Source organism: Coffea arabica, chromosome 6e, assembly GCF_036785885.1.
Source record: "Coffea arabica cultivar ET-39 chromosome 6e, Coffea Arabica ET-39 HiFi, whole genome shotgun sequence".
NCBI classification, from domain to species: Eukaryota; Viridiplantae; Streptophyta; class Magnoliopsida; order Gentianales; family Rubiaceae; genus Coffea; species Coffea arabica.
In genome coordinates this window covers 16,051,426-16,065,299 of record NC_092321.1, presented here as the reverse complement: position 1 = coordinate 16,065,299, position 13,874 = coordinate 16,051,426, and the positions used below count along the sequence as shown (strand labels likewise).

General features: G+C 37.3%; 1 protein-coding gene across 1 annotated transcript; it reads left to right on the top strand.

Annotated features, from left to right (window-relative positions):
* The first annotated feature begins 6,221 nt into the window (after positions 1–6,221).
* On the top strand, positions 6,222–8,570 carry LOC113696452 (uncharacterized). Its single transcript, XM_027215863.1, has 2 exons — positions 6,222–7,060; positions 8,357–8,570. The coding sequence occupies exons 1-2, from the start codon at positions 6,222–6,224 to the stop codon at positions 8,568–8,570; spliced, it is 1,053 nt and encodes a 350-aa protein (XP_027071664.1).
* Positions 8,571–13,874: the final 5,304 nt, after the last annotated feature.

Sequence of the window (13,874 nt, the reverse complement as noted above, 5' to 3'; positions counted from 1 at the left end):
AAGGAATCTGGTTGCTCACGATGGTCTACTAGTGGTTGAGAATGAAAGCCTTGACCGATATGTGAATTAGGATGGGAATTTAGTTGAGAATCAGCCTTGGAGTTCAACTGATGTGAATTGGCTTTAGAGTTGATCTGAGAAGCAGAAATAAAGCTAGAAGCTGAGTTTGAATTTGAATTAGGATGGGAATTAATGTGCTGGAGGCTTTGAATAATGATTGGGGTGAGTCTGATAAGATTGAGAGCTTGACTATGAAACAGGGTTCAAACTATTAGTGGACTCAATATGCGCTCCGGACATTGGCCCAACAACTTTGCGGGGCCCCTTCATACTTGGTGCCATAGAAAACCTATAAAAGCAGCTTCTGATTTTTGAAGGCAAAGTTAAGTAAGATGATTAATTTTACTGCATTTTTTCAGAAACTAATCACATAATTCAGCAAGAGAGTGTTGTATCATCTTACTTTTGGAGTTTAAATTTCTAAAATCTGCAAACACAAGGAATATATACATATTAAGGAACTATAACCCAATGAAACCAGCATTACCAACTTGCTAATATGAACATAAGGAATAATAAATTGAACATAAGGTAAATCCAGCATTACCAACCTACTAAAAAAAGAAGTAGAATGTAGGTTATCAAGGAGACTAATATGAACATAAGGAATTATAAATTGGCATCCAAGGCAGTGAAAATGATTCCACAATTAATATTTTTCATACTAATCAGTAACTTTATCTAATATTGGCATTCTAAACTTCATATAACAAAATGTTAGGATTATATTCCAAAATTAGAGTCAATCATCAGCCTTGTCTCCTTGTTGGGCTTTATCAAAAAAATCATCATCATCACTTGTATCATCAATCGTATTGCCAATCCCAAGATTATCCTCATCGGAGAAGAATCCATCATCAACTTCAACAACGTGTGCCTTGGATTTTGTAGTTTGTGCATCAAGTATAACTCCATCAACACCTTCCCTAACCCATGAAACATTACTATCCTCAGAATTATTGTTATTAACATGTTGCCAAGCAGAATGCTCATCCGGGATATCTTCACATATGTTAATTTCTGGATCAATAATGAAAAGATCTCGAGGGGTCATCTTGACAACTATATTCCATTCAGGTTCTAATGCATCTCGAACATACCAAGTTTGCTGTGCTTGAGAGCCAAGGATGAAAGGCTCATCATTCTTCGTGTTTTGCTTGTACAATATATGATCAAAGTTAACAAGTGTGAAGTTGTGTTCATCTTGTTTCATTCCAGTGACATCATCAACCCAATCACACTTGAACATCACAAAATTAATGTCATTTGAGTATCTCAACTCAACAATATCCACTAAGACCCCATAGTATTCTAAAATTCTAGATATAGAGTTCTTATCCTTTGTACTAGCGAAACTATTGGCACTAGCATTCACAAATACACCACTATTTTGAGTTTACCTTCTCATCTCACGCTTCTTAGTATGGAAACGAAAACCATTAACAATGTAACCAGAATAGCTTTTTGCCCATTTATCAGGACCAGCAACCAAATAAGCAATTTCTTTATAATAATCATGGCAACTATTAGATTTTTCCAAATCTTCAACCTACAAGTTTTGAACAAAAACTGTTATTGTATGTTAACTCTAGAGAATATTAAATATATGAAAATGAAGCTCAATTAAATTCATTACTGAATTTAAAACTTACATGCTTCTTAAACCACTTGTAAAATGTTTCACTATGAATTTTCTCCCTTTCATAGTTTGACATGCGTGGTTTTTCCAGTTTTAGCAAATGCTTATGCTCCCTACATTAGTCATTAAATACTTTAATGAAAGCAATAATTCATGAGTTTTTTATTAAGTTTGATAAACTGTGAACTTACCTGCGAAAAGGATCAACAGTTTCAAGATTTCCAAGAACATAACGATGAGCTTGAACCCAAGAGACATCATCTAAATAGATGACCTCTTCTTTTCCTAATGGACGGCCAATCTGTCTATTTAAATATTCACCTTCATAGGTCCTAGGTGGGCGATTCAACTTTGATTCAATATTGTCCAAGTACATGGAACAGAATGTCATACATTCTTCCGCCAAGAAGCCCTCTGCTATTGAACCTTCAGGGTGACTTCGACTCCGTACATAATTTTTCAAAGTACACAGATACCTATGCATAGAATTTATATTAATATCGGTGGTGATTTTTCAATGTACATAGATTAAGTTGATAATCTTTTACCTCTCAATGGGATACATAGACCGAAATTGAAATGTTCCACCAAGTTTCGCCTCTTCAGGCAAGTGAACAAGCAAATGCTCCATGATATTGAAAAGTAGAGGTGGAAACATCTTCTCAAGTTCACAAAGGGCCAGTGGAGTACGGTCCTCCAAAGTTTCACAATCTGCTACAGTAAGCACTTTCGAGTATAATTGCCTAAATATATCTCGTAACTCAATGATAATTCTGCAAACATGTTTAGGCAATATTCTTCTCACAGCAATGGATAACAATTGTTGCATTAATATGTGACAATCATGACTCTTTAACCCAGAGATTTGTCGTTCTTTAATATTCACACACCTCGAAATGTTTGATGCATAACCATCAAGGACCTTGACAGTTTTTAGCACATTACAAAAAATTTCTTTTTCATCTTTGCTCATTGTGAAGCATACAGGTGGAAGAAACACTTTGTCACCCTTAGATTGTGGGTGAAGTGCCTTTCTTATCCCCATTTCTTTCAGATCATATCGAGCATTAATGTCATCATTTGTCTTGCCCATCCCCAACAGTGTCCATAAGAGATTTCCAAGAAATTCTTCTCAATATGCATTATATCCAGATTATGTGGAAGCAAATTATCCACCCAATACGGTAACTGAAAGAATATATTCAATCTTTTCCAATTATACCTACATATGGGACTTTGTTCAGAGTCATTATTATCTTTAGTCCTCCTTTTCCTTTTCTTAGCTGAGGAAACTGGTTGATCCTTTCCAAATTCATTTCTAAAATCTCTTAGTTGTTCTAAAATCTCAAACCCATATAATCGAACAGGTCTAGAATGTTTCTCAATTGTCCCATCAAACTGTGCTCGATTTAAACGATAAGAATGATCAATAGCTAGAAATCGACGATGACCCAAATAGCAATGTTTTTTGCTATGCATCAACCATTGACTTTGAACATCTTTATTACAACAAGGGCATGCATACTTCCCTTTGGTACTCCAACTAGATAGATTTTAATAAGCTGAAAAATCATTGATAGTCCAAAGTAGTGCAGCACGTAAGTAAAACATTTGCTTACTAGCTGCATCATAAGTAGACACCCTTGGATCCCAAAACTCATTCAATTCATCAATTACTGGTTGAAGATATATGTGAATATCATTACCTGGAGCTTTAGGCCCATCAATTAGCAAACACAACATAAATGATGTTTGCTTCATGCACACCCATCAGGGTAAATTATATGGCACTAAAATCACTGGCCAGGTGCTGTATTTATTGTTCATTGCTTTGAATGGGTTAAATCCATCTGCTGCAAGTCCAAGACGAACATTGCGAGGATCACTAGCAAAGCTTGGGTGCCAGTCATTAAAATGCTTCCAAGCTAAAGAGTCTGTCGGATGCCTCAATTTTCTATCCTTGATGCGCTCCTCTTCATGCCATCTCATTAATGAAGCAGTTTTTTATGACATGAACAGCCTTTGGAGACGTGGTTTCAAAGAAAAATAGCGAACAAGCTTTGCTGGAACTTTGTTAGCTTGTTCACTTGAATCATCGGATTGTTTTACAATTTGCTTATACCTAGAAGTTCCACACTTTCTGCAAAAGGTTCATGTTCTGTCTCCTTCCAATAAATCAAGCAATTGTTGGGGCATGCATGAATTTTATGGTAGCTAAGACCCAAGTCTTTAACAATCTTCCAAGCATCACGATAAGAGCTTGGAAATAATTCATTCTCAGGAAAAACTTCCTTGAGAAGCTCCAGTAATATTGTCATTGAGTTGTTGCTCCATCGACAAAGAGACTTGACATGCAACAACTTGATGACAAATGACAGAAGAGTAAAATTTTTACATCCAAGATATAACTCTGTTTCGGCATGCTTCAGCAACTTAAAAAACTTATTAGTCTCTTCATCACAGGCTCCTCTAAGTTCTTCTAAATTTATGTTAGAATTCTCTTCAAGTGTTCTTCCAAGTGTTTTGTGTATCAATTCATTAATGTCATCATTTTCAGTGTGCCTAAACACTCCATTGCTCACATTTTCTTGATTGAAGTCCCATGGATCTTCACCATGATAAATCCAATTTGTATAAGTGGTCAAAAACCCCTTCATTGTTACATGTGCACGCACAGTTTCTTCCTTTCTTCGTTCTGAGTTTTTACATCGCCTACATGGGCAATATATTCTACTCCCAACCTCCTTCTTTTTTATAGGCAAATTTAAGGAAGTCACTCAGACACTTTTCAAAGTATGGATTATTGATTCGATTTTCAATAAAGATCCAAGACCTATCATCCATTCTACAAGAAACAAGATTGAGAAGGCAAGAAAAGAGACCTTATAAACAGAATTGAAAAATAGCAAACTCATTAACATGCCAAAAAATAAAAAATAAAGTGCAGCATGTGCATCCCAATTTGCTATGCTTATAGTGGAAGTATAAGTTCATGAAAAATGGATAAACTGATTAAGAAAGAAATTAATGTACTGTAATGGCCAAATTTTTTAAAAGATTCAATCAATCTCATGAGGAACAAAATAGCAAAGATTCAATCTGTTTAAACCATAGTAAACTACAGCTTGTAAGCAAGGAGTTTATCTCTGAAACTTCTCATCATAAAAGATGAAAGAAAAGGAAAAGAAGAACAACTTTCAGCTTTTTAATCCATGGAGGTATTTTAGCCATGATTAAGGGCCCAATGGTGGTGCACAATTCACAACAATGAAAAGGCTAATGGTGGACCTCATCATATTAGACTTAACTTTTAGATACATTTCTAAGCAGTCAGAGAAAGAGAAGTATTTTGATTCATCAGCTATCCAGATTGTCACTGAGAGTTGGAAGCTTTGCCAAACTTTTAGGTTCCAACTTAGAATTCTATATTAACTCAACTGGATGGATAATCAATCGAGACTTCAAAATTTACTGATGACTGAATATTGGTATGGCTAAGGCAAACGACTGGAGATGGATATAGGTATTATAGCAAAATTATCATGATAAGAAAGCTTTCAAAGTTTCCAAACGATAATCAAGCACTAGCATGTGCAGTAGTATAACGCACAAGCAACTAGTAACATATTGGTCAAACAGCCACTAAAGATCAGATCATAACCAGAATGACGCATAAGGAAGGACAATGAAGATGTGGTATTATTAGAACAACATCTTAGCTTGTAACAAAAAACAAAAAGTAGTCACTGAAGCGAAACGGCATATGCATACGATGCGGCATATCCAAAGTAGGTAAGAGAAGAGGATAAAAAAGCAAGAAAATTTAGTATGAGACCGGATAGCCCCAGAAATTTAGAAGGAGACAAACAAAGGATTGTCAAAGAGCAATTTAATCAGCAATATCGATAGCAAATACCACAAGTTGAAATGAGTAAAGTGAAAATATCACAAAGAAATTGAACTTAATTACCTTGCCTTTGAACCAGAAGAGCTCGTAGAATTGTTGATTGAGTTGTCTCAAAGCTACAATTGGTTTATCGATAGAGAACCAAATCCAACCGAGGATACCAATTTATTCACCTTTCAAAAGACGACCTAAAACTGAAAGAAAATTCGGTTTGATATTTCTATTGCAGATATAAAACTAAGAAACAAACACAAAAATTAATTGACCAGGAATTAGGAACCGAAGGTATTTCTACTGCATCATTAGAAATCAAAGGGAATTGAGAGATAAGAGAGAGAGAGAGACGTGGAATTAGGTTGTTTGCTTTCAGACTTTGGAAAGAATCAGATTTTTACGTATTTAGGTATTTAGGTATCTTTAAAACATCGTTTTTCCCCCCTTTTTTTGGACTTTATTTTCTTTTCTTTTATGGATTTTTATTAAAACTATGTCATTTTTATGCAAAAATTATGAACCGCTGTGAAATTTGCAGCACAAATTGAAATTTGTTGCTTATTTGCCCCACTTTCTCCTTGTGCCGCAGCAAAAGCGTTGCAAAAAGCCCGTTTTCTTGTAATGATCTGGGAGGGTAGATGGGTTTCAAACTTGACAGGAGGTAAAATTCAATCAGCCAAACCTACCAACTGTGAAATCATCAAGGTGAAGCAGCTGATCAAGGGACAACAGTGGGATCCAGGTATCATAAATAGGCTATTTTCTGAAGAAGAGAGTGTAGCTACTCAAAGCATCCCTTTAAGCCTCTATGATGGCCGAGACAGAATAAGATGGAATCTCACAAGGTCGGGGATCTACTCAGTCAAGACAGGCTACTCTCTTTTAAAGGAAATGACAAAGAACCATAGACCAAGCAAGTTTGATCAGAATGGACAAAGCACAGAGCCAAGTAAAGAAATGATCTGGAAAAGACTTTGGGGACTCAACTTGAAGCATAGGATTAAGCACTTCATCTGGAAATACCTCAATCAGACCCTCCCAACAAATGAAACAATTGCCACACGGATAGGGAAAGGATGCAACGTTTGCCGAAGATGTGGAGAAGAAGTAGAAACAATTGAGCACTTATTCTTTTTTTGCAGGAATGTCCAGGATAGCTGGAAGCTATTCCCAATTCAGTGGGATGGATGCCTCGAGCACCAGTGGAACTTCGGAAGATGGTGGGGCAAATTACAAGAGGCTGCTCACAGGAACCAGGGATCAGATCATATTGCCCTGACAGCAAACTTCCTGTGGCACTTATGGAAGAGCAGGAACGAAGTCTGTTTCAATTCTAAGGTTCAAGAAAGCCACCTGATAGTCACCAGAGCTCAACAAGAATGGCTTGAATATGAAGAGATAGGGAAAGAAGAAAGGAGTCAAATCTCGGATTCAAGCCCCACAAGTCTGACCAGTGACAGGTTGTCAGGCCTGTGCAATAATAAAAACCTGCTCAACTAAAAGTAATTTCTGTAGATAGTGGTAAGCATGGTCGAATCCACAGGGATTGGGTGTAATTGTTTCTTTTCAAATTCACAATAATCAGGGGGCATTTTTGTGCAGAAGACGACAAACAAAGAAATTCAAATAAAATCTAAGAAACTACTAAAAATTAAATAACAATTTACGAAAATCAAATGAATGATAACTAATGATCTAGCCAAGGAATAATTTCAGCAATGGTTCACCTAATTGATCATCGATGCAAAGTCAATTCCAATTATTTACTAATAAATAGGTTATAACTGCCAAACAAGCGATGACAGTCAACCCCTCCTTACTGTGTGGGTGATTAAGGTACGCCCGTTAACCACTGTTCTAATTGAGAAATAATCCTAGATACGCCCGTAAGATTTAATTCCCCAATTGCCTTACGTATTAGAGGAGTCCTATTCTAATCAAATAACGCACTACCAGGGTTATTTTAGATTAGCTCGCGTATTCTCCTGGCACAAATCCAATCATGCCAGTTGTCACTATATCAAGTCAATTAAATAATTACGGATTTAATGCCCTAATTGACAATAGATTACCAAATTAACTAATTATCCGGATCCAATACAATCAATTAATTAAATAACCATAAGTAATGAAATCAAGAATATGCGAATACCAATAAATAAAAGAAAAATATAAAATTAAATCGATCTCACAATTTTTAGGCGAATCAAAGCCTCCGTTGTTCCTTGACTAGACAAAGGGATTTAACTTATCCCTTGTCTACTCCTACGGAAAAGAAAAGAAAAGCAACTAAAGATGAAAGGAAAAGTCAAAGGCTCTACCCTTTCTCCTGCCGTGCGTAAGAATCAAAAAGCAAAAAGAGATCCCATGGAAAAAGTCAACAAAAGCTAAGCTAAAGAAGAAAAAGAAGTCCCCTGCTCCTAATTCTAATTCCTATCTAATCGCTAACTCTACTGTGCGGCGCCCCTTTTATTGCTATCCTTTGCGGCGGCTCTCCCCTTCCAGGAAGACTTCGGCCAAAATGACTAAAAAGGCCTCGCGTCTCTTTTGTTCCAAAAATGTCCCTGAGTGTCTTCTTTTTTAATTCTTTCCCGATGACTGTCAAATTGGCATTGGTTGTGGCATTTTCATTCTACTCCCTGAAATAAATGTAAATTACGAAAAGTGAGTAGAATCTAATAATTAATTCACATCAGGTCAGGTAATAGGAAAAATTAATAATAAAATAAATAATGAAATTGTAACCGATCAACCAGGTTACCCACGGTGGAAGTCCCAGGAGCAATGTGTGTGGCCACCTGTGGAGCTGTAGATAGAACAAGGAAAAAGGCAGGAATGGGAATAGTAGTCAGAGATAACAGTAGGAAGCTAACAGCAACAAAGGCGATCCCTTTAACTTTCAGTGGAGATAGGATCTTAACAGAAGCTCTAGCAATTCGTATAGGATTGTTATTTGCAATGGAACAATAGTGGGCTTCTTTAGAGATCCAATCTGAATGTAAAGCCTTGATAGTTAGACTAAGGTTGTGTTTGGATTGCATTTTCCGTCATTTTTCATGGAAAAATTACTGTAGCGATTTGATATATGTGAAAAAAAAAGGTGATAGGGAAATGTGATCACGGAAAACGACAATATTTTCGACGGAAACAAGCAATCCAAGCATGGCCTAAATAAAGAAGCTGAAGATGAATCCCAGCTTGCAGTCATCATCAGAGATATAAAGCAACTCAAAGCATCCTTTTGGAAGTGTAATTTCTACTTAGTTAGTCAGTCCGAAGAGAGAGTTAGTTTTAAGCTTGCAAAATTTGCAACCAAACTGATAAATGATGTTAAGTGGGAAAGATCTTTCCCCCTGTGGCTCAAACGAGCATCACAATCCTGACGGAGCAATTGCTCTCTTTTGTACAATGCTGTATAGGTACAAAATTAATTAGGGATAATATCAGAAACCTCCCCTGAGGTTTCTTCAAATATCACTTAGCTCCCCTCACATTTTAGAAATCTCTCTTACCACCCCTCAAGTGATAATAGGTCAGCAGTCAACAAGAAATCTAATCAATTGTCAATAATACCCTTTGCTCTGCTGTTAACTTATTCAGCTGATAAAATGCAAAAAATGTCTGAGAGAGCAAGCATGAAACTGTATAAAGCCCGGGACAGCTTTGCCGCCTAGAAGCATGGGTTCCGTACGAGTTGCATGGCGCCATTTTGCTGTGATAAGACGTCTAATTGCCCGGGAAATGAAGAGGAATGAAATACTACTTATAACTGTGATTGTTATTTGATAGTATCTTTCTGGAAATCTCTCGCTGGACATTGCAGAGGAGGAGAAATATTGCAAAGTATTGAATTGCATGCATTCGGTTGGAGGGAAAATGATTTTGTCAAAACTGAGATGCACAACAGGTAAAAATCTTCCATTGCTAGTTGATATGATATGATCAACATGTAGAAGGAGAACTTGTCGAGTGTCATGAAGTGTTCTGAGTTTAACATTGCCGAAATGATCTCTGTTTTGTTGTGTTTTTCTGTTTTGTTGGACTTGCTGTGGCTGAATTCCATTGGTAGTTGATATGATGAACATGTAATAGGAGAAAATGCAGGTGTCATGAACTCTTGGTCATGATTTGCCTATAATGTCTCTGTTTTCCTTGTGTTTTTGTGGTTTGTTGGACTTGATGACCAAGTTTAACATCCAACCAGAGTGAATGCAACAGGGGACCTTATATTAAGTATTGCACATGATGGATGCTTAAAGAATGTCTGATTTGATGAACTATGCTTGACCTTTATTTTATTGGTTCAAAAAAGTTGATGAATATTGAGTTGAAACTAAGCTGTAATACATAACAACAGCTTAGCTTTGTAGCTTAACTTTGTAGCTTAGCTTTGCAACTTGAGTTTGACTTTGATTAAGCATGCGTGTGTTATACTATGTCCCTTGTGAGAATATGTGAAATTAGAGCTACTGATTCAAACTTTTCTTGCAAACACACTGATATATAGGATGGGAAGAATTATTGCACATGATATTCTAGTCCATTACATGGAAAACACTGTCAGAATTCCTAATGTTGATCCAAAGAACTACCAATATATTGACCTTCTTGGTGATGTTACTGATAAGGCAATGAATGATTTGCCTGGAAATTTGAACATGTTTGTGCATATGAAATGTGCGATTCCTAGGACAACAAGCTTTATGGACATCAGTAGTGACAAATCAGTCCTTGATATGTTCAAACTTCATGAAAATGATCTTGTTATAAACCTGTACTTGCTGCACCTGGATATTATTCCTACTACAGAGGAGAATATGGTAGAGGACAGGAATAACCAACTTATTGTGGCACAGAAAGACATAGGAATTGAAAATGCTCCTATTCCTGTAGTTGACAGTGAGGGTGATGATGAGATTTATGCTTCTAGTTCTGATGACTCTTGGAAGGATGACATAGATAGTGACTTGGAAGATGTCATAGCTGAAGATAGGGCCTTAATTTCTAGTAGTGATAAGGACGAAAATGGCTTGTCTGATTATGAGGAGATTGAGGATGCACAAGTTGTGCCTGATTCAGAATCTGACAGAGAGCCTGATCCTATGAGAGCAATTATGCAGTCAAAAATGTGGACTTACAATCCAAGAGAGGACATTGAGTTTGAAAAAGGGATGCTATTTACCAATGTGGGTGCATTTAGAGCAGTATTGAAGGACTATGCTATTCAGAAAGGATTTCCATTGGTGAGGTTGAAAAATGAAAAGAGCAGGTGCACTGCCAAATGTGGTGCTGAGGGGTGTAACTGGAGGATTCATGCATCCCCGGTTGGTGATACAACCACATTCATGGTTAAGACATATACACCTGAGCATACGTGTGTCATGAATAGGAAAAATTCAGAAGCTACATCAGATTGGATTGCAAAGAAGTTAATTTCTGTTATGAGAGATCACCCGGAATTGACAAGTAAGGGAGTAAAGGCTGAAATGCAGAAGCATGGAGTCTTGCCAAGTAGAATGCAAATTTACAGGGCAAAAAAAAAAGCCTTAGAACAGATAGAAGGATCACATAGTGAGGCCTATGGAAAAATACCAAAATATGCTGAACTGTTGAGGATGCACAACCCAGGAAGCATCATGAAAATTCACTATGACAGGCCAAACGTTCTGGTAGAGCCTAAATTTCTGAGATTGTTTATCTCTTTCAAGGCACAAAGAGATGGTTTCCTGGCAGGTTGCAGGCCATTTATTGGTTTTGATGGCTGCCATTTGAAAGGTGCATTTGGGGGCATTCTGTTGACTGCTGTTGCTCTTGATGGGAACAATAGTTTGTTTCCATTAGCTTTTGCTGTGGTAGAGTGTGAAAACAAGGAAGCCTGGAGTTGGTTTTTTTACTATTTTCAGGAATTCTTTGGACCATTTTCAGCCAATATTCCACTCACCTTCATGAGTGATAGACAGAAGGTATGTTTCTTCATTTCTGTGATTAAGCATGTTTCAGATTTCCTCCATGACTGTTATAGTGGCTGAATCAAGTGCCTGAAGGAAAGAGCTACTGAAACTTCTGTATAGGGACTGATGACCTTGTACTTATATTTTATAGGGACTCAACCTTGCTTATGAGGAACAAGTGCCTGAAGCTGCTGCACGATATTGCTGTTGGCATATCTACTGCAACTTCAAAGTCAAATTTCCAGGATTGCTGCTGAGGAGATATTTTTGGCAAGCAGCTAAAAGTTATGATTTGATAGGACACAATGAGGCTATGGAAAGAATAAAAAATATTAATATAGATGCTTGGAGATACTTAGCAAACATTCCTAAGTGTAATTGGGCAAGACATGCATTTTCTGTTGAAATTAAGTGTGATCATGTCACCAATAATTTCACAGAATCTTTTAATGCATGGGTTGGAGAATTGAGAGGAAAGAATATACTTGCTCTGGCTGAAGGACTGAGGCAAAAATTCATGAAAAAACTGCATAAGAGGTATCAAAAAGGCTGCACATGGACATCTAGTGTTACTCCACATGTGATTGGCAAGCTGAAGGATATTGCAGCTGAATCAAGAAGGTGTTCACTGATAATGGCAAGTGACAACACGTTTGAAGTAGCAGACTATGATAAGTCCTATATAGTCAAGTTGACTGATAGGACATGTGAATGCGGGGCTTTCCAGTTGACAGGCATTCCTTGCAAGCATGCTGCACTAGGAGCTCTTTATAGAAGGGAGAAACTGGAAAGCTACTGTGATGCAGCCTTTTCCATTGATCAATACTTGAAAACGTATGCATTCATGATCAATCCAATTCCACATATGAATAGGTGGCCTCCAATGGAAGATGTGACACCAGTAGTAGTTTTGCCACCACCACTTAGAAGAAGAGCTGGTAGACCAAGAAGAAATAGGAGAAGAGCAGCTAATGAAGGAGCTCCTGCACCTCAACACAAGAGATCAATCAGTTTCAGGTGCTCAAAGTGTGGCAGATTTGGACATAATAGGAGAACTTGTCAAGGAGCTCCTGTTGCTGAAAAAAGAGGGAGCAGTACTTCTACAAATCAGGCAGCAAGTCGAAGAGGAAAACCAGGAAGAGGCATTGCTAATACTAGATTAGCAGGATCTGTTCTATGGGTAATTGAAACAATGTCAAATTATAGTATCTGATTGTGTATTAATTCTGTTCAAATGAGCTTAGCTTTGTGATCTGATTTGTCAGGAACATGCACAAGGAAATGTCCCAGTCATTGTATCAAGTCAAGGCAGTAATGGAAGCACTCAAAATCGTGTTGCTGGAGCTCATGTTCAACTTAATCATTCTGCCTGCACTAGTACTAATACCAGAAAGGTTTAGTTCAAATATCATTCTGCCTGCTAACTATTCTAACTGTCGACCAGCCATTAGTTTAATAAGATTTGTTGCATGGCTTCAGAGAGGAGGGCCAAATGCAGGAACTGAGAGGACTACAGTTGCTAACAACAACAAGAGAGCCAGACCTTCCATTGCTGTTGGCTCAGAACAAACTCCAGCAGTCACTGCATCTTCAATATCCACTTCTGCTGGTATGGGATCTCACATTGACAATAGCAGCACCAGTATGAGGTTCTAGTTAGTGCTAGTATTATGAGTTTTGCTTTGGGAAGCTAATCTGGTACATTTGTATACGTAGCAATCCTCATCATCTAGAATGATGTTCTTAGATGATGTTGCAAATGAGATTCTTGTTGATTGCTACATATTTTTGTTTAGTTGTATATGTAACGTTTGCCAAGTGGTTAATTGCATTCCCAGTCCTAGTGAACAACTTCAAATACTGATGTTTTGGTACTTATGTTTGGGAATTGTAATTTACTCTTGCCAAGTATGCTCTGCTGCTTCCCAGTCCCATGCTCTTGCAAAAATGTCATGCTGTGTTTTTTCGTTTAACTTTATGACTCTGATTCCTTAGGATTATGTGTGAAACTAGTACTGTTGTTTTCCAATGAACTTAGCTGGGGAGTATTGTTATACCTAAGGAACTACACCTGATAGCTTAATGCATTTTCTGTCTAGCTTAACTTTGGTATAACACTGATAGGCAACAAATATGGGGGCATACGTATGAAGTAAAACATTCCTTCAACTCTTTTTCACATAGCTTAACACCATCTCCAAGTTACACATGCCTTCTGGTTCTTTCATGCATGGCCAGTAAGGGCCAAACAGCTTGGAACACATCTACTATTACTGGAACAAGAAACTGTGATTGCTTTAACAATTTGAATGAAAAGATAAAT